General features: G+C 34.3%; 1 protein-coding gene across 3 annotated transcripts; it reads right to left on the bottom strand.

Annotated features, from left to right (window-relative positions):
* Positions 1–6,585: 6,585 nt before the first annotated feature.
* LOC103044723 (poly(rC)-binding protein 3) lies at positions 6,586–26,533 on the bottom strand. 3 transcript variants are annotated; one of them, XM_022675336.2, is made up of 13 exons: positions 25,156–26,533; positions 16,812–16,975; positions 16,637–16,660; positions 16,024–16,056; positions 15,807–15,923; positions 15,564–15,695; positions 13,847–13,975; positions 12,427–12,573; positions 11,108–11,149; positions 9,694–9,772; positions 9,201–9,253; positions 8,761–8,930; positions 6,586–7,670 (listed from the first exon to the last, which is right to left on the bottom strand). In XM_022675336.2, exons 2-13 carry the CDS (start codon positions 16,884–16,886, stop codon positions 7,616–7,618), a joined length of 1,056 nt encoding a protein of 351 aa, XP_022531057.1. In that variant the 5' UTR covers positions 16,887–16,975; positions 25,156–26,533; the 3' UTR covers positions 6,586–7,615. The 3 variants fall into 3 exon arrangements, with proteins under 3 accessions (XP_022531057.1, XP_022531058.1, XP_049335849.1); XM_022675337.2 differs by having other exon boundaries at positions 9,694–9,769; XM_049479892.1 differs by lacking the exon at positions 6,586–7,670 and having other exon boundaries at positions 8,757–8,930; positions 9,694–9,769.
* Between the last annotated feature and the right edge of the window lie 1,418 nt (positions 26,534–27,951).

The raw sequence follows: 27,951 nt of genomic DNA, 5'->3' as shown, positions 1-27,951 counted from the left end.
AATTGCTTATTAGAAAGACTCTTCAAGGTTTGAATACAGAGCACAGCTTCTGCAGTGACCTCTTATCATAGTAACCTTTCACATTTTTCACTTCACTTTACCGTGCTGTAAAGGTATTTACACACCCTTTACGCTTTTTTTGCATTTTCTTTTTCTTCTAGTCTGTTTAATAAGAATTTGGACTTTAGACTTGATAATAAAACACAGTGGATCAACACCAGCAGATGACAGACATGTCTCTCCAAACCATCACTGATTGGTGGAAACTTCACACTAGACCTCGAGCAGTTTGGACTGTGTGTCTCTCCACTCTTCCTCCAGACTCTGCTCCCTTGATTTACTTTAAATGAAATGTAAAATGTACTGATGATCAGTGATGGTTTGGAGAGTCATGTCTGTCATCTGCTGGTGTTGATCCACTGTGTTTTATTATCAAGTCTAAAGTCAGTGCAGTTTTGTTTTCCCACAAAATCTTACAGCACTTCATATCTTACAGCTTCCCTCTGCTGATAACAACTTTTATGGAGATGTGGATTTCATTTTCCAGCAGGACTTGGCACACCGCCCACACTTCAAAAAAGTACCAATTGGTCTTATAATATAATATTCTTATTTTTTGAGAGACACTGATTTTTGGGTTTTCGTTGGCTGGAAGCTTCATAATCATCAACATTAAATTAAATAAATGCTTAATGCACTCTGCATGTTTAATACATCTATATAATATATGAGTTTCACATTTTGAACTGAATTATTGAAATAAATTATAATAAAATTTTCAATCATATATATTATATCATATATAGAATGCATATTTTATATTGTATTCTAAGGAGAGCACACTGAATCTTGTTGTACTCGTACAATGACAAGAAAGGTATTCATATTTGTAATTGTGCTCTCTCTGACTCTGGCTGCTGATGGACGAGCAACATGACTGATGATTCAAACCACTCTGATTTAAATCAAAATTATTTTAACTCTCCTGACATTACACACTCACACCAACTCTTCTGAATTTATTTTATAATTTAAATTTTATTATGTTTAAAAATATTTTTTGTTTGTTAATAAAGTAGAGCTTATTAGATGCTCAGCCCCATCAGCTCTATTCCTAGAATTTCTAGAATTCCTAGAATTCCCACTAAAACAGAGAGCTGCAGTATTTTGATGCAGAAGGCTCGTATCTCAGCATCTGTGGAGGTCAGAATAGAGTGCAGTTTAGCAATACAGTGAAAATAGCAATATTCTATCTTAGTAAGATATTTAATATGTGGATTGAAGATGAGACAGAAGTTGAAGAGGACGTCTGTAGGACTCATACATTAAGCTGCAGCACTTCAGAGTCCTTCAGATCTGCACCAATATCCTGCAGACAGCAGGAGCTTTGAAGATGCTCTTTACCAAAACACCATGATATCATAAACAAACGTCAGTCTACGCAAATAGGCTTTGTTGTACATATATTTCTTGGTTTTCCATTATTGATGATGCAGAATGGATATTTTAGCTAATAGACATTAGTATTATAGATCAGCACCACCACTCTCTAAAATATGATTCTGTATTTTAGTCATATTAAAACTAGTTTAACCATATTGAATCAATCCAGTACATTGAAGTATTCAATGAAGAATTCAAAGTTCAACATGAAAACTGGTTTGCTGAGTAAATAAATAAGGGTATTTAACATTTATTTTTTAAATATTTTTTATCAGTGTTGGTTTGTAACATACATAATATGACGAGTTCAACCTGGTTTTACCAGTCTTTGCTTGTATTTTTGTGTTTTTGGATTTTGCTCTTGTTTGCTTTTGCTTTATTCATTCAAGAGTGAAAATAAAGCCTGACTGATTGATTGATTGACTGGTTGATTGATTGATTGATTGATTGATTGATTGATTGATTGATTAAAGGAGCAGGTCAGTTTCCTCTGCTGAGAAGCTCAGAAGCGCTGCACCATTTAAATAGCAAGCTGCCAAAGTCAGAGCAAACCTGGCTTTTAAAGGGAATGGTAAGTGACATGCTGACCGGTTTATTTCAAGTTACGCCCAAAATGAACCACACCCATGATTAGTTAAGAGAATTAGTACATGCATTTTGAACGTTTCAAGACGCACAGGGTGTACTTTTCCCGTCATTATGATAGCAAAGACACACTGATTTGCTCTAAATCAAGAGAAGTGGTGTATCACTAAGAAAAAAACTAAAAAAATCCTTTCTTATTCCCATCACCAGGTTTTTATTACCACTGATATAAACAGCTCTCATTCAGTTTCTCTAGAATAAAACATTTAACACTAATGATTAATGTTGTTCAACCCACACCACTGTTGAATCCTGATGTATCATATCATGAGGTGTTTACCCATCGTCTCTCATATCAGACGAAGACACCGCCATCACTATCTGTCTGGCTCTTCTTCAGTTTAGCAAGCTGCCTATAAAAGGGAACCATTTCTCAGTCTGATGTTAAATGAATAGGCAGTGGGGGCACTGGATGAGAAGATGAAGAGGCCGCAGAGTGATGGGGAGGAAATCAATTGTCACATATACCCATGATTGACTTGTTCGGTCTCTTTGTTGTTGGGCGTCTGAAATAGTCTTTACAGGGGAAGAGAAGCAGTTGATAATTTAGCAGCACAGCGTGACAACCGACACGTCTACCCAGGCAGGCTGTCACCCAGTAATGCTGCACCCCAGTGAGCTCAATACTCGCTCAGAAGTCCATTTATCTCCACCCAATTAGCCTCACAAACATCTCCATTATTAAAACTACCTGAGAGTACAGGTGCCAGGATTAGTTTGGACGCCAGCTGTGAGAAGCCTGGATATTTTTCTTTAATCCAGTTTTCTCCAGTGTCTGATGCAGTTATCTATACATATATTTACTGCAGTAATGGTTTATAGTTTTACATTTTCACACAATTATCTGAACTTTCTACTTTTTTCTTACATTTAAATAAAAAAGCCTTGTTACTCCTATTTTATTTTTTTTTATCTCAGCTCATTTTCATTCTGGCTTCTCATCGTTCAATAAAACCCCTATCCAGATAAATCTCTCCATCCAGATAGAGTGAATCTGATTGTGATTGGATGTAGAGAAGTATAAACATATACCATTCCCACTCCCTATTGGTTTATACTGTGATACATCACACCTGCACACATTTTGAATCCAGTACTTTTTTAAAACACTTTTACTTAAAGAGTAAAAAGCTTGAGTTGATTCTTCTTCAACTTCTACAGAAGTATTTTATTAAACTCTAGTATCTATACTCTATTCTACCTACAGAGTAATAAATGGACGATTTTTACAATCATACTCCACACTCAAACATTACACGGAGGCAGGAAACCGCAGCTAACCATGCAAAGCTCAACCAATCCATACATACACCCACACACACACATACATTCACACCAGACCAATGTAGAGAGTCCAATTGACCTGATCTTTGCATTTTTGGACTGTATATGGAAACCGGAGTCTCCAGAGCAAACCCACACTTACAAACCCCACCCAAACAGGGATTTAAACCAAAGAGATCTATAGACGAGCCTTCAACCGTGCACTGTGCAGCAGCAGCTCACAAATGCATGTAATTCTTTTAATTAATCATGGGTGTAGTTCATTTTAGGCGTAACATGAAATAAACCAATCAGAGTGTCTCTTGCTCATCATTCCTTTTAAGAGTGAGGTGAGTTTTGACTTTGGTGGATTGCTATTGTAACGGTGCAGCTACCTGGACATGTCCAACAAACTCTTCTCAGCAGAGGAAACTGAGCTGCTGGTTCACGCTCGTTCAAGTGTTATATTGTCTGAAACTATTAGTGTAAAACAATTAAAGGTAATGTGGTAACACTTTCTATGAGTGTCATGTCTGTTAGACTCTATAAACATACTCATAACACACTATAATACATCCATTAAGCATTATAAACATGGTTATAAATATTTATACAAATTTCTAACACACTATAGCTATATTTATTATGCATACTGTACTGTGATCATAACACATATCGTATCAGCTGTGTTTATAAGCTGTTATATGATAAAACCAAGAACCTCAAAAAAGCTGGATTAAAAAGCATGCTATAATTACTTATAATCTCTTATTAATGATACTTATGTTAAATATTGTAATACCTTATATTAATTTATGATGTATTATAAGGTGTTGCTGTTAACTCTAAGTAAAGTGACAGATATCCATCATGGAAATGTAATAATAGTGGTATTAATAGTGACAGATATATGATATTTTAATCCAGATGTGTATCTCCTATTTATAGTTCTCTCAGAAGGAAATAACACATAAGCTCTAAAGGGCAAAGCTGCCTCCTAGTGGTAGAAAAAGCATTTCTTGCTCGCTGTTGCTCAGAATAAATATTCCTTACCTGTTTCCTTTAGTGTTTCATATCAAGAAACATGTTTATGGAGTGAATTTCGAGCCAAAAGTTGTACGTAAAAATAAAATCTACCATCAAAATTGTAGGAATCAAAAGGGAAAAGTGTATAATGCAAATTTAAAAGAGAAGAAATATAGCAAATATATATTTTTAAATATACTTGGTTACTTTATTATTCTTTGCAGTTATTATTATGCCAGTCTTTGCTTTTATTTCTGTGTTTTTTTGTGGATTTTCTGTGGATTTTGCTTTGCAAGACTTTTGCTTCTGGAATGTCTCCTTTGCTTTTGATTTGTTCAGATGACCAATGGGGATTTAAGGTAAACGCCTTCTTCTAAGCCCCGCCCACCTATAAAATTTGTGCCAACATTATATGTGAGGAGTAATAAAAAAAGTATAGTAAAGTGTAGTAAAGTAAAGTATAGATTTTTAAATTATTTTAAATTATGTTGTGTGATTTGAAATGCCTATTGCTATTCATAATTTCCCCTGCACTAGTGCTGCTTCAATATGATCCACATTATGTTATACTGTTTAAGTAGAATAAAGATCAATAATAGGACTGCAAAACATTTTCAATAAGCAATTTCCATTTTCATTTTCATTCACATAATGACAACACTGAGTTCATACATGGAATGATCTTAAATTACATTTAAACTCACCAAAAGCAAAGCTCACTTCTTTGATACAAACAAAAAAAACATTCCAGAAAAGATAACTGGTCATAATTAAGAGTAATTACACTCCAAATTCATACATGAATCTCTACCCTATTCAAAGTGAAGCTGAAAAGAAAGTATGAAGGCCCAGATTTCCAAAAGATTAGGCTGTTTTATCCGTTTTGGGGGCCTTAATCCGGGACTAGCACACAACCGCTACATTGCAAATGACTTGTTTAAAAATGTTCACATCATTACATTCAAATGCAATCACCAGAAACGTTCCCTCATCATCAGAGCCGTATATCAAAAATCAACAGCGAAACTCTACAGCTAATAAATAGCCAAATGCTAATGAAATACACGACAAAAAAAACCATCAACAGAATCTATGTCTCTACTGATGTATGCTTCTCATGCTGTTTTTGTTATAAAGAGCGAACAAAAAAAAAGAAATAAGCAAGAAAATCGTCACATTATTGCATACAATGCACAAACATGGCATTTAACATGAAGTTTAAATACATTGCAAGTATGCTATCATAATCCGTTAAACTAGAAGACATCAATAATGTAATAATAATAATAATAATAATATATATATATATTCGACGCAAATCAAACAATCAACTTGTTGAGCAAGGCTGAAGGAACTCTATGGAGTGAATCTTGTACCAAACGTTTTACGCAAAAAAATTAAATAATAATATTAATAAAATATGCAATCAAAATTTAAAGAATCAAAAGAAAAAAAAAGTGTATGTTGCAAAGTGAAAAAAGAGAGAAAAAAAAGTTGCAAATGTATATTGTTATAATGAAAATTATTTCAGTTTGGTTTTTTGCCAGTCTTTGCTTTTATTTTTTTGTTTTTGTGGATTTTCTGTTTTTTTTTGTTGATTTTGCTGATAAAGACTTTTATTTCTGAAATCTCTAGTTTGCTTTTGATTGGTTAGGTCTCAGACGAGGGTTCAGGGCACTCTTCAGTCTAAAATCAGGTGACCAATGAGGATTTAGGCTTGTTCTAAGCCCCGCCCACTTATTAAAAAAAGCTGTGCCGAAACTTAGAAACAAAAAAAAAATTAAAGCAAAAGTAAACAAGAGATTCCAAAAACAAAAGTCTTTAGCAGCAAAATCCACAAAAACAACAAAAAAATAATATTAAAGCAATATAAATAATCATAAAATAACCAATATATATTTTAACCCTTTCAGACCTGAATCATATTTCAGTGATGGCAAAATATAAGAATATAAGAATGCTGTTTTATTTTGTGCTGGACACAAAACAGGAATGTATTTCAACATAAACTTTATATTTAAAACTAAATTCAAATAAGGAAAAAAAAAATATGTAATTGCATTGTTTGGCATTTTTATTCTTTATTTGATATTGACTCGCTAATGTCATGCCCTAGTGTCTTGAGTTGCAGTGTTTTTTTTATAGTGCAGTGGGCGGGGCTAAGCTACTGTTTTATTGGCTGGTAAACGATTTCATTGGGTGGTTTAAGGTCTATTCTGATGGTCTAAAAGGGTTAATATATATTTGCTATAATTCTTTAACATACAGTACACTTTTTCCTTTTGATTCTTACATTTTTGATTGCTGATTTTGTTTTATTTTGCATAAAACTTTTGGCAAAAAATTCACTCCATAGAACTTTCTTCTTGTTTTTTTTTTTTCTCAAGAAATGTTTAATAAAGACTGCTACAGAAGATCTTTCCAAACTGTAGCTCCTCTCATCAGATAAGCTATAAGTTATTGTTTATACATTATGATGCAATATGATGCAGACTGTAGTAAAAGTCAAGTATATGCTGCTCTAAACAATCATGAATCACCAAGAAAAAAATTGTAATATCAGAAACCCTGTCTTTTATATTTACAAACCATGATTTTTTTCTTTTTCTGTATTTTTTTCTGCATTCTTTTACACATAAGCTAAAACAAACATTTACGTTATTCATTTCAACAGATACATGTTTAAGATTTATTGCTTGCATCACATGTATGATTGCTTGAATAAACTTTATGCATTTATGTATTTTCACAACAAAAGCAGAAGTGAAATAAGAGCACAACTGATATTCTAGACATTCAGCATGCTAAGTTTCTGTGCTAAAACCCTATGCATATAACTATAAGTTAAATCGACATGAAAATATAACATATGCTTTTACACAGACACGATTCCATTACCATTCATTACATATGACCTAAATACTCAACGATTGCTTGTTAAATTACATTAGAATAAGAACTAAACAGTTGGCTACGTAGCCATAGACATAGTCGAACGTAAGTAGCACTAGCACAGTCAACGTCGTTATGACAAGTCCGTTTCTCTTTTTAATGAAAGAAATCGTGTAAAGATTGAAGATTTTCTCATTTCATTCCATTCGATCTTCCTCAGAGGCAGACATCATCTCCCAAGTTACTGTCCAGGTTGGTATGAAAGCTTATGAAGTTAAAAAATAAAAAGTAAATTAAGAATATCAGGACCATTTCGTCACGTTTGCGATGAGAAGATCATGGGGCTTCAAGAGGTCGTCATAGTAGAAGGGTCGGTCCACATGGCTGCCACATCTCGGAACCTGCGCAGCAACATTAAGATATTATAATCCTGAGTAAATACGTTAAATACATGTTTTTTTACATTACACAGTTATTTCATTTATTTTCTAAAGCTTAAAAAATATAAGATATAAACTCTGTCATAGTTTATTTGTTCTAAACCTTTGCTAATAGTAAATAAAATAGTATACAAAAATACAAGGAAACATGTCTTTATACTGTTTCTCCTGAGGTAAAATGTATTTAAAACAGTTTTCTATTGATTTTGTTAAAGCTACGTTCTCTCTACAATCCAGCAAAAGAACGCTTTCTACTCAAGAACCTCTTGGCCTCAGATGGAACACTAAAGATGGGATGTAGTTGGGTCTTCCTGCATGACAATGACCCAAAACATACAGCCAAGGGAACAAGGCAGAATGGATAAAGAAATATAATCGGAATCTCATTGAAAATATGTGGAGGGAGCTGAATCTTCCAGTTGTCAGGCAAAATCCTGAAAACTTTCGGAATTTGAAGATTTTCTATAAAGAAGAGTGGGACAAAATCCCCACTGAAATGTATGTAAACCTGGTAACCAACTACAGTAAAAGAAATGGCTAATCTCGGTGCTTGCCAACAAGGTTCAAATATAAATTAATTTATAACATTTATATAATGTTTTTTGTCTGTATAGACTATTTTTTTTTAAAAAATTGTCTTAGCAAGCTATTTGCTATTTATAGGTGTACCTGTATGTTTGAGTAAAATGAACATTGTTGTTTTATTCTATAAACTACAGACAACATTTCTCCCAAACTCCAAATAAAAATATTATAATTTAGAGCATTTATTTGCAGAAAATGAGAAATGACTGAAATAACAAAAAAAATATGCAGAGCTTTCAGACCTCAAATAATGCAAAGAAAACAAGTTCATATTCATAAAGTTTTAAGAGTTCAAAAATCAGTATTTGGTGGAATAACCCTGGTTTTTAGTCTTTTTAGTTTTCTTCATGCATCTTGGCATCTTGTTCTCCTCCACCAGTCTTACACACTGCTTTTGGATAACTTTATGCTGCTTTACTCCTGGTGCAAAAATTCAATACAAAGGTTTACCGGCTGTGGCACTCACCTGGCATTAATGAGATACTGTGCCAGGCTGATGTTGGCAGGTGTACCCGTGATGGTAATCTGACGGTCTGATGACCCCTCCATGGCGTTAGCGATTTTGATCTGAGCCCCAGACATCTGACGAATCTCATTGATTTTGGTGCCCTGCCGTCCAATTATGCAGCCTATTAGCTGGAAAGAGAGAGCGTGGGTTAAAAATTCAACATACGGCATATTTATATTTGTAATATTTCCACACTAATACATTAAATTCAGCTAATAAATAAAGATGGTGCTTTATATAATGCTCTATCATGACAAGTGGAATGACTGATTTTATTAGCAAGAGCTGCAGCAACAGAGCTTAAATAATAATATTAATAAATATAATAAATATAAATATAATAAATATAATAATATTAATAAAAATAATAAAAAACATATAAATGATAAAGTTCTCACATCATTTGGAATGGTGAGCTCATGAGTACTGGCCTGTGAACTGGCATCCACACCTGGGAATAGTGAAAGAATGAGAAGGAGAAAACAGAGACAGAGAAAGAGAAGAAGAAGACAGGAGACAGAAGGTTATGCTATTTTAGAAGCAGTGAATTTATCATCATTGTGACAAGCCATTTATATATATTTTTGCTTTTTAGTTTTAGTTGTTGCTTTTATAGGAAGTGGATAAGCATTTCTAGAGGGTGTATTTTCTTTTCTAAAGGATGGAACATGCATTCCTTTAGTACACCGTTCTCTTTTTATTTATTTACGGCTGAAAGACGGTAAACAGTGTGTAACAGTGTGAGAATCACAGCTAAAGCTAAAGATCAGGATTTTTTAATGTTTCACTCTAATATTTAAAAGAGGGAAAAGTGAAAGAAAAACTGTGCGAGAGCAGCTCTGTGGGTAGAGAGTGAAGGGTGTGCAGCGGGTGGGGTGGATGGGTACGTACCAGGGAAAGCGGGGGTGGTCTGCCCAAGGGAGGTAAAGGGGGTTTGCTGCATAGCCAGCTGATGGAGCTTGGTCAACTGCTGGGGGAGGGAGGAGGGACAGTACAGCTAAGAGTTTATCTTCACCTTCGTACACTTATTCACTAAACTACAGAGCCCATGAGGTCATATCATGCTAAAAAAAGAAATAATGCGTGGCCACAACTTGTTGAGGTGTGGGAACAAGATCCTAATGCATAGCCACAACGTATTGAGGCATAGAAACGAGATCCTAATGTGTGAAAATGAGATTATTAAGATAATTAGGATAGTTAAATTGTTGCCATGCATTTTTAAGGCATGAGAATGAGAAATATGCCTAAGGCGTAGCTTTGGCTTATTAAGGCTTAGAAATGAGATCCTAAGGTGTGGCCACAACTTATTAAGGAGTATAAAAAAGATTCTAATGCCTGTCCTCGACATATTAAGGCGTAGGATCAAATGCATGCTCTTGATGTTTAAGGTGTAGGAATGAGATCCTAATCCATGGCCCCGACTTATTAAGGCGTAGAAACGAGATCCTAACGCGTGGGAATGAGATCCTAAGGCATGACCTTGATTTTTTATGGCATAGGAACGAGATCCTAATGTGTGAAAATGAGGAGATAATTCGAATAGTTAAATTGTTGCCATGACTTTCGTGTGGGAATGAGATTCTAAGGCGTTGCCTTGACTTATTAAGGCTTGGAAACGAGGTTCTAATACGTGGCCTCAATTTATCAAAGTGTAGGAATGAGATACTATTGTGTGGGATTGGGATCCCAAGGTGTAGCCTCAACTTATTAAAGTGTAGGAACGAGATCTTAATGCGTGGGCATGAGATCCTAAGGCATCGTCATGACTTATTAATTAATTAATTTGTGGAAATGAGATCCTTAGGCGTGGCCACAACTTATTAAGGCAAAGGAACGAGATCCAAATGCATAGGAATGAGATTATAACTGGCCATAACTAATTAGGGCGTGGGAATGAGATCCTAAGCAAAGGCCATGACATATTAAGGTGTGGGAATGAGATCCTAATGCGCATTAGGATTTCATTCCATTCCTTGTTTCCAAGCCTTAATTATCTTATTCCCACGCATAAGGATCTCATTCCCATGCCTTAATTATCTTGTTCCCACGCATTAGAATCAAATTAGAATTTTTTTTACATGATGTCACTTTAGGGGCTCCGTATTAAACACGTAAGCTGAAACATTGTGATAAAGGGAGACTCTAAACACTGGAAAAGAGAGAAAGAGTCTCAGGTCAGGATTATAACGTATTAATAAATTAATATTAATATGATTATGGGAGATAAAAGAAGAACAGAGGTAGTTAGAAGACTGAAACAGAGATGGAGTAAAAAGGAGAAGAAGGAGGTGTGTATACTCACGTCAGGATGAGGGATGGCGTACTGTCCCTGAATGGTGTAGGTCTGAGAGAGAGAGAGAGAGAGAGAGAGAGAGAATGAGAGAGTAAGAGAGAGATTGGACACACATATATGAAAGAAAATGAAGAAGAAAAAGAAAATGGTTTTCTCAGGTGTCAGATTTGATTTGGACATTAATACATCATATATCATCAACTCGATACATCAGCCCTTTTATGCGTGAACTGACGTTTCAATTATAAATCCTCTAATCCGATACCAGCAATAAAAAGAACCTCGTTTGTTTTTGCGTAGCTTAGAAAAACACATCCAGTCTGATTCAGTACAGAATTCAGCCTTAAAAATGACAGAATAATGGAAACTAAAGTAATAAAAAACTTGAAATCGGTTACTTTAACCCTTTCTCATAATTGGATTCACCTTTGTATGTAGGTCAAAGGTCAATGATCCAATAATTACTGCTAAAGGTATTCAAATCAATAAAATGACAAGGGTGAGCTAAACTGCTGATAAGGCGCAGTTTAATCTGATACATTAGCCAGAAATTGCTAATTACCACAGCTATGAACAAACGCTGTCTCTGCTGCTCCATGCTGTTTACACACATGGTCTGTGCGGCGTTCACTGCTCTGAGCCTCGCAACTCCATTTTAAATGAGCAACATTTCAGCGCTCTGTGTTAAAGCAGCTTCACACTACACAGATATACGCTCTATAACACTGAATCTTCTCACTATATTTACTTTCTTGCTATATTTACAGTTCTGTCCAATCAGAGGAAACAACACACCGGCGTGGTTTATTAGTGCACATTTTGGTGCGTTTAGGTTTTTATGCCTGTGTGAAAACAAACCAAACAGAGGAAGAAACGCTCCAAATAAACAAACTCATGATATTACACGCTGATATCTTGAGGAATTTGATTCAATCATTACATTAAAAGGTTTGATGTTAAATAAAAAACATTACTGAGAATCCTTATTGTAATTATGACAGAAAACATTTTATACGTTTGTAAATCTGCAACTGTGAAAATGAATAAGATGAATAAAAATCCTAAAATTGGCAGAATCAATATTTTTTTGCGAATACATATAAAACATTTTATATTCTTCAAACTTTAGGTCTAATTTCAAATGTAAGAATCTGGAGTGATTTGTGTAAAGTAGGTTAAGTAGAGAGTGGACAGGCGGCTTCTCCAAATGTCTGGAGAGTCTTTAAAACCCCAGTTTTCAGAATGAAAATAGAGAAAAAGGCCCATTTATGGGTTAAGGAGGTTAAATACACATTTACATGAGGGTAAATGTAAGAATGGATGCTCACAGGTAGAGGCTGGTGCTGGAGCAGCAGGCTGAGGTTGGCTGTGGATGGAGCTGCCAGTGGGTCCGCTCTCACCTGAGCCCCAGAGAAGATGACTGGAGCAGCGGCAGGCTTGGGCCGGTAGGGGATCGTAGCACCTTTGGGTGGAGACTATCAGATGAGGAAGAAGAAGAAGAAGAAGAAGAAGAAGAAGGGCAGAGGAAAGTGAGGAAGGAACAGAAGAAATGCTGGTAAAGCTTTATAATACAGCCCGTGTTTTAGAGGGTAAGCTCCCTTTACTTATGGTGTAACTTCTCTGGATGAAGCAGTACATTCAAAATACTTACCTACAGTGTCCTACAGGTACTTTAACTGTATAAATACTATAAATAAAAAACAACCAGGAACAAGAGTGTAAAAAACTAGCTTACTTTCTGAAACTTACTTTATACTTTCCCAACATTTATGGTGTAACTGCTCTCTATTAATCAGTAAATACAAAATACTCATAGGGTCCTCCTCGTACTTAAATATACTGTAGGTACAAATAAAGCACAGGAGCAAATTTCATATAAAATAATATATAATAATTTTGGCCTTTGTTCATGGCAGTTATGAAGGCTTCATTCCAGCCACACTCCAGGGAATAACAGTATTATTATTCTAATAATTTTATGAGTTTGAAAAAAAGATTTTCAGAGAATTTGATTTATGCTATGATTTAAACTGTCGAGGGTGGAGCAGCTAAAAACAATACACAGGGTGGAGTAGGAAGAATACGTATAGTTTGTAATGTCGAGACTAAAATCGATATATCTTCAAAAACACAATCAGGAATGCTGAGATTTTAAAGAAAATGTATTCATTAATACACAGAAACCACAATGTTTTATATTAATGGTTAATAAGCTCAAACCTTGCATTATTCTTACTCATACTTGTTCTTACTCTCTAAGTACACAGTATTTACTCAGTAAATACTCAGAAACAACAGGAAGTGTTGGGCTGTATTATGTAGTGTACAGTGTTTTACTGATCTTACTCTCTAAGTACACAGTATTTACTCAGTAATTACTCAGAAACAACAGGAAGTGTTGGGCTGTATTATGTAGAGTACAGTAGTGTATTACCATTCTTACTCTATAAGTACACAGTACTTACCCTCTAAAATGCGGGCTGTATTAAAAAGCATTACAAAAATGCTGAATAAATGAAACACACACTGGACCAAACAGTTCAGAGAACTTCAGACAGAGAGAAAAGAATAAGAACAGTCAGCAGAGTTCAGGCTTTAGAAGAACATCGGCCCGGCTGCATACGTTCTGACACAAGAGGAGCCTGAGAGGCAGGAGTGTCCTCGCGTTCTCATTCTGAGTCACAGTAAAAATAAACAACCTTCAGCATCTCATAACTTTATAACTCATCATCACGAGATCCTCCTCACCTCCAGCATCACCACGCAGATCTGCTTCACACACTGGATGATGGCGTCCGGAGTACCGGAGATGGTGACGGCGCGCTCGGTGGAGTTGGGCAGCATGTCCCCGGCTACCTGCACCTGAGCTCCTGTAGACTAAAAATAAAACACGCCAAAATCAGCTGGGAGCTCACATTAGACCACACTATAATCTTAGTTTACATTACTTAATTTAAAAAGAAATAAAATGTGTTTTTATTGTTAGGAATTGTCCTGGAGTTCACTTCTAAAGGTTTTTCGAATGTATCATTCTAAGAAACACCTTGTGGTCCAACAAAAAAAAAAACAGAACTTTTTTTAACCTAATTTTTTCCATAAAAAAAAAAATAAAATGAAACAAAAATAAATAATCAATAAATAAAAATAAATTGGCTGTTTAAGCTGGGACCCGAGTGCAATCACTGTTTTCAAACCAACCAGAGCCATTTTAATCTTGATTTACATCATTTTGTTTAAAAAAGTATTAAATATGTTCATTGTTAGCGATTGTCCTGGAGTTCACTTCTGAATAGTCAAAAAAAAACTTTTTCGAATGTTTTCATTTTTTTTTTTTTTTACCAAATTTGTTGTATATAAAAAAGTATTATACACAAATAAACTGTCTGTTTAATATGGTTACTACACAATACACTTTTTCAAAACAAAACAAAAAATGTGGTCAATAACATAAAAATAAAACACAATTTCTTGGAACTTTTCAATATTTATAGAATTTGTATTAATCTTAATAACAATGCAGAACATCAAAAGAATAATAAAAAAACACTGAATTAAAGGTGTGTCCAAACATTTGACGGGTACTGTATTAATAAATGTATTTAAAATAGTATTAATTTTTATTATTTTATTTTATACTATGGTGAATTATTTCTCTATAGGGAATAGTAGACTTACTGTGTTTATGTGCATTGTGCATTTATGTGTTACATAATAAGCTTCATACAGTAATAAATTAGCTTATTAATTAAATCAGTTGTATTGGGAATTGGAAAGGTGTGCACAGATAGGGAATTAGAGGACCATTGGGGATTAAAAAACATTGTTAATTAATGAGGAATGGGAATTAGATTTATTTGCCTGTAAATTGCACAGCCTGAATAGCAGAGGTGTCAAGTTTTAAAGTAAAAATAATTAATTACCTTATTTAAATAGAAATGTAGGTTATCTGTACTTTACTGGAGTAATAATTTTCACAATTTCACACAATTATCTGAACTTTCTCTTTTCCTTACATTTTAATAAATCAGCCTCGTTACTCCTGTTTTTTATTTCATTTCAGCTGGTTTTCATTCCGGCTTCTCATCGTTCAATAAAACCCCTATCCAGATAAATCTCTCCATCCAGATAGAGTGAATCTGATTGTGATTGGATGTAGAGAAGTATAAACATATACCATTCCCACTCCCTATTGGTTTATACTGTGATCCATAGTGCACTATAGGACTCTGTGGGCGTGGCCTAAGCTTTTGCTCTTAATGGCTTTTTTCTTTTTTTTTCTTCTTACATTACTTTTACTTTTATACTTTAAGTATAAGTTTTGATACCATTTCTTTTTTAAACACTTTTACTTAAAGAGTAAAAAGCTTGAGTTGATACTTCTACAACTTCTACAGAAGTATTTTATTAAACTCTAGCATCTATACTCTATTCTACCTACAGAGTAATGAATTTCAGTACTTCTTACCTCCCTCATCTCCTTGATTTTAGAGCCTCCTTTCCCAATCAGAGAGCCGCACTGGCTGGCTGGTACCACCAGGCGCAGGGTTACTGGAGGCTTACTGGTAGCCTGGCTGTTGCTCATAGAGTTAATAATGTCCTGAAAGCAGAGAAAATCATTTAATTTAATGTATTTTCACATGAAATCATCAGTAAATAATAATATTTAGTTATGGAGACATTTTCTCAACATGAAAATGTTTAAAGATACCTCTTCAAACTTGTACGCAATCATGGCAAACGCTTTAAAAATGGCGTCTGTAGGCCCTGTGATGGTGACTATCCTCTCTGGACAGTTTCCTTCTGAAATGTTTATACGAGCACTACTCTGTGGATTCAAAAATTCAGAAAATACACCAATACTCAAATTAAACTCTATAAATGAAGAGTAAAGTACATATACAAAAGGATTTCATAACTACACCAACCTCCTCACGCATCTTCTTCACTGTTTCCCCTTTCTGAAACAAAAAAGAAAATGATGTTTGTGGAATAAAAGCAAAATAATACAACATTTAAGTTGAGAAAACTTTTTGAGAATGTCAAAGCAATTTATTGGACTGGATTTTTGAGTTTTGAGCCCAACTCAAACTTTTAAGTCTATAGTTGATATAAGCAATGATTTAAATTATATGAAATTAATATTGTGTTAAATTGTGCTAACTTTCCTTTACAATAAAGTTGTGTCAATGACACGCTTTTTTTACATTCATATTTTTGGTTTATTTAAGTTATTAACTGAGAATTTATGATTTTTACATATTCAACTTTTTTTTATCAGTGATATAAGCTTGCAATAATGCAAATATGAGCAAAAAATCAGTGTTTTTTTATTCTAAATCTTCTTTTGTTTCAGTCATCATAAAATGTTGACACAATGTAAGGTGCAACAACCATGTTTACATTATGTTAAATATATCATATTTCTTTTTGGATTTATTTTGGTATTTACAGAATAGCAGAAATGCCAATAAATAAAATATAAACTGAGGCTAGCTTTATTACATGAAAAAAAATATATATATATATGTTTTTTCTTACCTTTCCAATTATGCTACCGACCTCCTGCAACATAAAGAGATGATTTGATTATTATATGTAAGATTTTTTCTACATTCATGATAAGTAAACAGATTACATATTCACAGGGACATCAGTACATTCAAACCAATAATGAATATGAAATAATATGAATTAATGTGTGATTATCTGTTACCTTGCCGTGCATGAGGAGCCGGATGGTAAGAGTGACGTTGAGTCCCCCCTCAGACTGGACTTTGGTTGGTTCCATAGCAGGAGTGAAGATGTGGGATCAGGTCTGAGATTTAACCAGGATCTTCAGGAGAGTTTAGGAGCTGAGGGGCCACCAGTCAAACACACCTATTAGAACATAGAACACAAATATATTTATAAATACATTTATAGAATTGTCCAAAAATGCTAATAAAATTAATAAAAATCTAAAATTAACTTCCTGTTGAACAAACGTTTGAGTGAGGGATAGAGCAAGGCAAAGAAATTAATAAAAAAAAAAATCAATCATCAAATGGTCATAAATGCAATTTAATACACAAACTAATGCATCATATTTATCAATACTAACATAAAAAAAACTACTATCCCTGTTTTTGACATTTTCAGTTGTTTTATGTTTTATGTTTATGTTATGTTACTTTAATATATATTTTTAATCTTTTTACACTGCCTTCCATTAAATGTTCAGGAGGTATTTTCCTTTTTCTGTTTTTATTTTTATTTTTTCTGACTTTTTAAAGAAAACAAACTTCTGTATGTATAATAATTTAACATAGTTTAACATTTTTTTGCTTTCTATTTACAGTTTTATATTGCATTTGGATATAACTTTTATTTTTTTATTATTTCATGTAATTTTTTCTAAGTTTTTATTGTCTTTTATTGTACCTTAATTGATTTGAATTAATTTTCTAGTTTCTTCTATTTATTTTATGCATTTATTTTACAGGTGTTCTGTTCACCTTTCTGTATTTAGCGTATAGCACTATATATAAAAAAAGTTTATTATTATATTATTTAAAAAGTGTCATATATGTTTTCATAGTCATTTTAGCAAATCATTGCTGAAAAGCCAATTTAAAGTTACTTTTTTATAATTTAACATTATTTAAGTGGTCCTTATTATTATTTAGGTGTAATCTTACCTTATTTTATTTTATTTACTCTTTTTGCAGTTTTACTTTGCATTTCAATGTAATTTTTATTTTCTATTATTTTAAGTTATTTTTTTATTGCCTGTGCAGCAATTTGAGCTGCGTTGTATGAAATGTGCTAAATAAATATACAGTATATTTAAGAGCGAGTTGGATTGATGAAGATGAAGATAAAAAAGTCTTTTGACAGATTTTATTCAGACTGAACCACAGGAGGGAGCTCAACCTCCTGCAGAACAGAGTAAGAGAATAAACCTCAGCTCTCAGCAGCTGATAATGGTCCTTTTATTTATTCACAATGGGTTTTTAAGATGAATAAATTCAATATTTTGTGGCATAAGCATTTATCCAGTAGCATTTTTTTGTAGTAATTGATTTTTTTTATATAATAAATATTCAAAACACTCAAAAAACTGAATATTTACAGTGCAATGTAACCAGTTATTATTTTTTATACAGTTACACATTAAATTAGAGTTAATATATGTGAGCATCTCACACTGATATAAAGATATAAAAATCTGGAGTTTCACTTGATTGCTTTCATTTTTAGCTCCTATCAGACGAGAGCGGAGTAAAGAAGCTGCAGCGATTAGAGAGAAATGGAGGTCTGCAGCTCCAGCTGTCCCACAATTTCCCACAGAACCAGATTACATAAAGGCTGTAATCCAGATTACCAGCATCCAGGGGTTTGGAGAGCTAAAATAATCTCGCCTACAGAAATCCACCATCATCTATTCCATAGAATAAATACAAGATAAGAGAAGAGCGTTATATAAAATAAAATACATTTAATTTCATTTAATTAAACCAAACATAAACAAAATGAACCACAAATTGGATTCTAATTCAATTCAAAGCCAAACATCCTTACAATGATTTTATATTTCATTTAAACATTTCTGATAGACGTGGCTAAAGAATATCCCTATTAAATGTAAAGAGAGATTAATATCAAACACAGCCACATTAATATACAGCATAAAAGCCAATCTGGTGGAACAGTCCAGAACAGATGGCTCATCCTTATAAAGAGATAAAACCACAGACCGGTGTTTTACTGGGTCAGTGAGGGACAGAGCAAAGCAAAGGAATGAATTTCAAACAAGCTATATATCATCAAATATATAATCAATAATCAATAATTTAATACACACATTAATGCATCATATCTATTATATCTATTTTTGACTTTCTAGTGGTTTAAATTTCAAATTTGATAAAATATGGATTCATATAAATGCAAAACTATTTAAACTACCTTTAATAAATTTTTTATTATATTTTAACACTGACTTCCATTGAAAGTCAAGAAAGTTTTTTTTTTTTTTTTTTTTTACATTTTTCTGTTTCAGCATTTTTAAAAGATTTTAACGTTTCTGTCTGACTGACAATATGTATTGTGTGAAATGAAAAATGTTTTAACTTAAGTGCTAATAAATACACCAAATGCTGATTTTTGTTGCTACATTACTTTATTTTTTTGGTATTTTTTATTTAATGCAAAAACAGGGTCTTGGCAAAGTTACTGTCTCTCACATATTTATAAGACTTTTTTGTCATGTAAGAGATTACTTGTACACTATATTATATTAAATAATACATGCATAAAACTGTTATATTTATTTTATTTGTATTTTTTAAGAGTTTAAAAATGAAAGTAATTTTAGCAAATAAATAACATTTTTCTGTTTTTCATTGGCTGAAAATCTCATTTTTAGTTTATTTTCGTCTACTTAAAAAATCAACAAACCTAATTTGTACAAGGCCCACAGAAAATTTAAATAAAAACTGAGCTTTGTGTTTTAATTTGCTGTTATGAGATAAGAGGCCAGAGAGGAACAAAATGGCCACATATGGCACCTTTAAAAGCACTGTTCTTTAACCTAACAAGCCTCTACCGCCCTCTCAGTCTGCACTGCACACACACACACACACACACACACACACACACTCTGAATTGTATTCCTATCTTTGTGAGATCCTTTAGCTGACACTTTCTTGCAATAATTCTTGCAATTTCCCCATAAAGACTAAATGTCCCTGTTTTCTTGTCATTTTACAGATATTTTACCCCACTAAGCAATAAAACAAACTCTCTCTTTTGTCTCACACAAATTTGCATTTAAACATTTTTTTACTTTTGGTTCTAATTAATTCTCAAAAAATCAAAAACAAATTCTTGCAAGAATTCTTGTAAAGTGAGAAAATCTCCCTGTTTTCATGTACTTTTATAGATATTTCACCCAACTAAGCATTTTTGCAAGATCCTTAAATGACATGTAGTCAATTAATTGGTTATAAATTATGTCTTCACTATAACATGAACTTTTGCAATGTCCCCATAAAGACAAAATCTCCCTGTTTTCATGTCATTTTACGGATATTTTACCCCACTAAGCAATAAAACAAACTATCTCACACACATACACAAACACTGGGATGTATTCCTATCTTTTCGAGGACTTTTAACTGATATGTAGCCATTTAATTGTCTCAAAGGTTGTGTACACTCTAGCCTGAATCTCTGCCACTAAAAGTACAAAGTTATTCTTATTACATGTTTTTCTTTATTCTCAATAAAATCTAAAACGATTTCTTGCAAGAATGCTTGTAGTGTCCCCATAAAGACTAAATGTCCTTGTTTTCATCTAATTTTACAGATATTTCACCCCCACTAAACCTAAATAAAACAAAGACACACACACACTGAGTTGTATTTCTATCTTTTTGAGGTCCTTTAACTGACATGTAAGCATTTATTTACTCTAGCCTGAATTGTTGCAATGTCCTCAAAAAGACAAAATGTCCATGTTTTCATGTAATTTTAGAGATATTTTATCCTTCTTATCAATAAAATGAGCTCTCTCACATGCATGCTGAGTTGTATTTCTATTTTTGTGAGGTCCTTTAACAGTCATGTAAGCATTTATTTGGTGTTAAATGATGTCTACACTCTAGCCTGAATTCTTGCAATGTCCTCATAAAGACAAAATGTCCCTGTTTTTATGTATTTCAGATATTTCACCCCCACTAAGGAATTAAATAAAACAAACACACACACATGCTGAGTGTGTGAGGTCCTCTTTGTGAGGTCCTTTAACTGACATGTATCCATTTAATTAGTATTAAATAATGTCTGCACTCTTGCTTGAATCTTTGAATATCTGCCACCAAATTAAATGTGAGTTCTTTTCTTTTTGTTATTATTTATCTTAATTATCAGTTACATCTAAAGCACATTTTGCAAGAACCAGACAGTCAATGTCCCCATAAGACAAAATGTCCCTGTTTTCATGTCATTTTTTAAATATTTTTACCCCACAAAGCAATAAAACAAACTCTTTCGCTCTCTCTCACACACACACATACATGTAGAGAGGACTTCACAGTTTTAATGTGATTTAATGATACGGATGTAGGCCGCAGATGTTTTAACAGGGCCGAATCCAGGTTTGTCTGCATTGTCTGATGTGCGTTAGCCGTTAGCGCTCGTGCTAATTGCGCTGGAAGTGCCGCGCGGCGCAGAGCAGGAGGAGCGGCAGCGTTTCTCATGACATCTGATGGGGAAAGTGGGTCAAGCTTTCCGCTAAAGAGCTTCTGGCCTCCTCCTCGGTAGCGGCTATCGAATTAAGCACGCTTCGCGCTCGGCTGAGCAATGCTGGGGAAAAACGCTCTCGCTCCCCCTCTCGCTTTTTTTCATGGCGCTCGTCTGCGCTGCGCTCTGTGGAAACGTAGCGGTAGGAGAGCTTCTCTCGCTGTTCGCCACTTCTAGCTTTAGTTCCTCTAACAATGAAGGACCGAGCCCTCTTATGTGAGCTCAGCGAGGCGTGAATCACTAAATTCGATGTAAATAGTAACATAAAAATATCACAGAAACAAAGACGAGATCCTGCAAAACCATCTTCCTCATCTGTCTTCAAAAAAACACCGAAGAGCTTTGAGTCATCTTAAAAAAAAATCCTCAGTCTGCTTATATTATATTATGTTTACCATCAGAGCTGTAGAAAAGATATCTAATCATCTAATTAAAAAAAAAAAAAATCTAATTTTACACGTGTACTTGTACGATTTTAGGAATAATGATCCTAATCAGTCTTACTTGAATTTTTTAACACTATTTTAAGTAATTTAAATTCAAAATAAGCACAAAACATCACCAGTCACAGGTTCACAAGTTATTCTGATTCTTGTGTCCAAATTTATGCCAAAAATACAGACATTTTTGCTGGCTTTAAGTCTTATTTCACTCATTTTGAGATTAGAAAGCCATTGGCAGATTAAACCATTGGCAGATTTTGCTGCTCAATATACATATATTTTGTCCCCAATGAGGACAGCATGTGTGCAATTTATTTACAATGTATTATTTACAATTTATTTTTAAATGTTATCTTCTTTAGCTGTGGGGGGGTCAGATAAAGGTTCAACTTCACATTTACACATATTACAATAAACAATACATTTTAAAAAGTGGTAACTTTTCACATTTCAAGTGAAATGATCTCATTTTAAGGCAATAAACTTTATTTTTGAGCCTGATAAGAATTTTTTGTCTTACAAAGCATTGTAAATAATACATTTTGAAATAATGATTTTAGATTCATTAGATTTATTTAGAAATTTCACCTTATTTTAAGTCATTTATAAGCACAAAATAAAAACATTACTGGTAAAGATATTCGGATTCTTTTGTCCAAATAATAAATTAAATAATGTGAGCCTACAAAACAGTGATTTTTGATGCATTTATGTATGTCTGACATCTGTCATCTTCACAATATTCACAGCAAACAGTGTGCATTGATGTTTTACTGTGTCTAATTGTACTTCCTCTGTTACGTAGACACTAAAGTCTCTTTTTTAATACTTTTTATTGTATCTATCTGTAGCTATCTAATCAAAGTCCATTATTTACTTAAGAAAACTTACTAAGAAAAAAAAATGCATACTCCATTAGCAGATTTGGTTGCTTAATATAATTATATACAGCTCAGTTTACATATATATTTTTTATATATGATTTTTGCACAAAGGCCAAGGAGGACAGCATGTGTGCCATTAGTTTGGTGGTGCAATTTTACTTTTAGATAAAGGTTCATCCACAAATTAACACATGTATCTACAGTATATGAGGTGGTTACATTAGGGGACATTGATTGTGAATGCTGTATGTTATATGGGTTGAATGGAGTTCAATAAATAATCAATAGAGAAAGAGGCCGAAAAATCTGCTCTGCTGACCATGTAGCTCATCATGGACCCACAATCAGGCCATAAAAATACATTTTATGTTTTGCACAGTCCTAAAAATGGAGTTTTCCAACTAATTTTAACAGGATGGAGATAAAATCACCCATACAGAAGTGAAGTTCATGTCCAGCTGATGAACCTCCTCACCTCTCCTCACCAAGTTCTTCACTGACAATTGACGATTTTGCTATTTATAGGTTTATGTTTGAGTAAAATGAACATTGTTGTTTTATTCTATAAACTACAGACAACATTTCTCCCAAATTACAAATAAAAATATTGAAATTTAGAGCATTTATTTACAGAAAATGGCTGAAATAACAAAAAAAAAAGCTACAGAGCTTTCAGACCTCAAATAATGCAAAGAAAACAAGTTCATATTCATAAAGTTTTAAGAGTTCAGAAATAATCAATATTTAGTGGAATAATCCTGGTTGGTTTTTAATCACAGTTTTAATTTCATGCATCTTGGCATCATGTTCTCCTCCACCAGTCTTACACACTGCTTTTGGATAACTTTATGCTGCTTTACTCCTGGTGTAAAAATTCAAGCAGTTCAGTTTGGTTTGATGGCTTTCAATTTGATAAAATCAAAGAACCTTAATAAAACAATTTTTCAATCAGTTTTGAGTTATTACTGTATGATGTGAGAGCTTCAGTTCAGAGTCCTGTGTTTCAGTGATTTTATCCCTGTCACTTTAATAATGTCATACCGCACTAATCCCACTCCATTCAAAAGCTTCAGTGGATGAGCAAAATAAAAACGATGGTCCAGATGGATGGAAAAAACATTGAAGAAGATGTATACACTGTTTTACTATAACCTCTTTTATTATACACTGTTTTACTATAACCTCTTTTATTATACACTGTTTTACTATAACCTCTTTTATTATACACTGTTTTACTATAACCTCTTTTATTATACACTGTTTTACTATAACCTCTTTTATTATACACTGTTTTACTATAACCTCTTTTATTATACACTGTTTTACTATACACTGTTTTATTATACACTGTTTTACTATAACCTCTTTTATTATACACTGTTTTATTATACACTGTTTTACTATACACTGTTTTGTCATACACTGTTTTATTATATACACTGTTTTGGTATATGTTATTTTACTATATACACTGTTTTATTATATATATTGTTTTATTATATCCACTGTTTTAGTATACACTGTTTTATTATACACTGCTTTATTGTACACTGATTTATCATGCATTGTTTTATTGTACTCTTTTTTATTATATATATTGTTTTATTATATACACTCTTTTATTATACACTGTTTTACCATATACTGTTTTATTATACACTGCTTTATTGTACACTGATTTATCATACATTGTTTTATTATACACTGTTTTATTATACCTTGTTTTATTATATACTGTTTTATTATACACTGTTTTACTATACACTATTTTATTATACACTGTTTTATTATACACTGTTTTATTATACCTTGTTTTATTATATACTGGAACGAAAAAACAAGAAGAAGCTGATCGCTGAAGTCTCTGGGGAGATGAACACACTTTCTCGGCGCATGCATTCTTTTGTATTTGTGTAATTAGGTATAATGACTCATTTATGCATGTCGGCAACAATCAAATCAAACCGTTTGCAGACAATGTTCGGCAACCTTTAAGCGAAACCAATACGATGCTCATCATGATTTAATAATGAATCTGACCTATGACTGGCCTAGCGCTGACGATCGCTACCGAAGCCATGCACACATCGATTCAGAGAATTTTATAGACATAGACATATTTACATATATATATTTGATACATTTCGTGAATACATTTTTAATGAGACTATTTAAGGTAGTAGTAGTACTCTAGTAACAGCAATACAGAAATAAACAGTCGTCATACCGACACATACCATAGCTAAATACATGCATCTCTTTGCATTGCTTCAAAGTGAATAATTAAATATATTCAATAGCAATTTACAATTGTATATTCATAAATATATATATATATATATATATATATATATATATATGTGTTCTAGGCAAAAATACAGCACATATCTTTTCTAAAATGTAAAATATAAAATGTTAAATATATAATGTTGAAAAGAGGCTTTACCTTTGATGCTACTGCAAACAGATGGCCACCACTTTCAGCGTTTGCGAGAAGATCGAGAAGATTATTAAAAAAAAAAGAGAACGACAAGCAGGGAAATGATTTTTCCCTATCCTTTCACTCAACTCGGATCGAACACTCACATCCGATTGGCCGGGTGGCTCGGTCATGTGAGCTGGATGTCACAACACGTGACTTTTTGACGAATAAAAAAAAGGTAAAAAGATCGGTGAGCGCGGTGAGATCACGGTGATATCGGGGTGCGAACCTCAGCTTTGGACAATGTTGTAAATCTCAAAAGCGGGTCAGGGGTGTTATGGGTGCCCGGGCATTGGGGTGCCCCCTCCTGAGGGGTGTTCAGAGCGACCCAATGAGGCACGGTGACAGCAGAGTACCACCATTGGCCAATGCGTCATCGCTTCATCGCTGTCTTTCCAGTCGTTTGCCTAAGGGTGTCTTTTTCAGCTCCTGCTTTCTGATGGTAGATGTTTTTTCAGTACAATAGACAGGCAGCGTATGGATGCGCCCTACATAGTGTCCTGCCCTACATGGGCAAACAAATTGGCATTCGACCCGGATGAACAAAACACAAAACAAAATGGTGAAGATACGACGTGGCAGCAAGTCGTTGGCTTCTCGTTGGTGTGTTATATGTGAGTTTTTAACACGTCTAACGCAGCAGTAGTAGCGCTCATACTACTGCCATACTTCCAATTCTGTGACCCGGCCAACCCAGAATTACTCTGAGCTTCTCTGGCTGCTTCCTCTGTGGATTAGGCAAACCCGAGCAAATCCACGGCGATGTCAGATGTTGGGACAGTTGTGGGGGGATTATGCTCCGGTCATTAAGGCTGAAGCCCCTCCGTCAAAGCTCAAATCATTTACAAGCACACATACAGGCTTGAGGTTGGGCACGGGAGGGGTGGAGGGGTGGACCCAGATTAGAGGAACTAAAAACAAACAATGTGGGTTTTGTGGGTTTATTCGTTGCGTCCTAATTCAGTCTAATTGCTCCTAAACAACCCCACGAACATTTGACCCAAAGCCTGCTCCTCAAATGAGTCCAAATCTTCAAAATTTAGACCAACTCCCCAAATCAAACCTTTCAGTCTCTTTATTTCCTGGAAAAACAGAGGGTAACCCACACCACACCCTCATGACTATTGAATAGCTCCTGGGTAGATGACACAAATAGAGCATTAAATTTGCTCCACATTAAAACAGGCATTGCACAGGAGTGAACGCCGCTCACAGACAGATATATATGGTTCTAGATCATCTGAGAAAGCAAAGACGTCCTGTATATTCCAATAAGATTGTCTGCTTGCTTTCTGGAAAATGTCATAATACATGAACGAGATACAAAGCCTAATTGTTATCCCCTGCCCCCATCACAAATAGGCAAACTCCAGTAAAATCCATTATGGATTTTAACCAGACGTCGAGGAAATACTTCTAAAGCATGGCACGATGCCACTGTAGCTCTGGTATTTCTGGTATTATTCTTCTCTAAAAACAGGGAAAAATGCCTCAAACCAATCCATATATGTGAATCCTGAGCTAAAGCAGCATGGGTTTACCAAATGACTTTGGCTTGGTTTGGTTTGGTTTCTTTTCACACAGGCATAAAACTAAACACACCAAAATACTTACCAATAAACCACACAAGCACATCAGAACTGTCTGGCGCGAGAGCAAGAAAGTAAATATAGTGAGAAAATTCTGTGTTCCAGCATGTATATCTGTATATCTGTGCAGTATGAAGCTGCTTTAACACAGAACGCAGAAATTTTGCCTTGCAACGAGACTGGGAACACATGGGGAGGGTAATGAGGGGGCGTGGTAACTAACTAAACACAGGTTAGAACACTGACAAACATCCATTCTAGAGAAATGACAGAAACAGACAGGAACAAGAAGGACAAAAAAGGAAGAAATCAAGACAGATAAGAGCTAATATGTGACATAATTAAATTCATTATCATCATGCAGGTACAGGGGTTGGACAATGAAACTGAAACACCTGTCATCATTTTAGTGCGGGATTTTAGGTTTCATGGCTAAATTGGAGCAGCCTGGTGTTCAATCTTCATTAATTGCACATTGCACCAGTAAGAGCAGAGTGTGAAGGTTCAATTAGCAGGGTAAGAGCACAGTTCTGCTCTAAATATTGCAATGTACACAACATTATGTGTGACATACCAGAGTTCAGAAGAGGACAAATTGTTGGTGCACGTCTTGCTGGAGCATCTGTGACCAAGACAGCAAGTCTTTGTGATGCATCAAGAGCCACGGTATCCAGGGTATGTCAGCATACCACCAAGAAGAACCAACCACATCCAACAGGATTAACTGTGGATGCTGTAAGAGGAAGCTGTCTGAAAGGGATGTTCGGGTGCTAACCCGGATTGTATCCAAAAAAAAAAAATAAAACCACAACTGATCAAATCACGCAGAATTCAATGTGCACCTCAACTCTCCTGTTTCCTCCAGAACTGTCCGTCACCACAATCAATTATTGTGCTCTAAAACCAGGTGTTTCAGATTCATTGTCCAACCCCTGTATCTCTGTGTATCTCTGTCTGAGGATCTGGATGTTGAACTCTGTGCCTGTCTCTGCTTTAGTGCTTTAGCTCTGTGCTATCACTAAATCAGCCTGTGCTGCCACTAGCAAGGTGACCAGCACAGTCCCAGCCATCGACAGGCCTTAGAACACCCAGCCTGACAATGATTTAATGGGCCCAGAGAGGCGTGAAGGAGACAGCCATCCCAACCGAACTCAGTATACAGTAGAGGCCG

This window comes from Astyanax mexicanus, chromosome 5 (assembly GCF_023375975.1).
Source record: "Astyanax mexicanus isolate ESR-SI-001 chromosome 5, AstMex3_surface, whole genome shotgun sequence".
Classification (NCBI taxonomy): domain Eukaryota; kingdom Metazoa; phylum Chordata; class Actinopteri; order Characiformes; family Acestrorhamphidae; genus Astyanax; species Astyanax mexicanus.
Note: the sequence above shows the minus strand (reverse complement) of the source record. Positions and strands in the feature narration are given on the sequence as shown.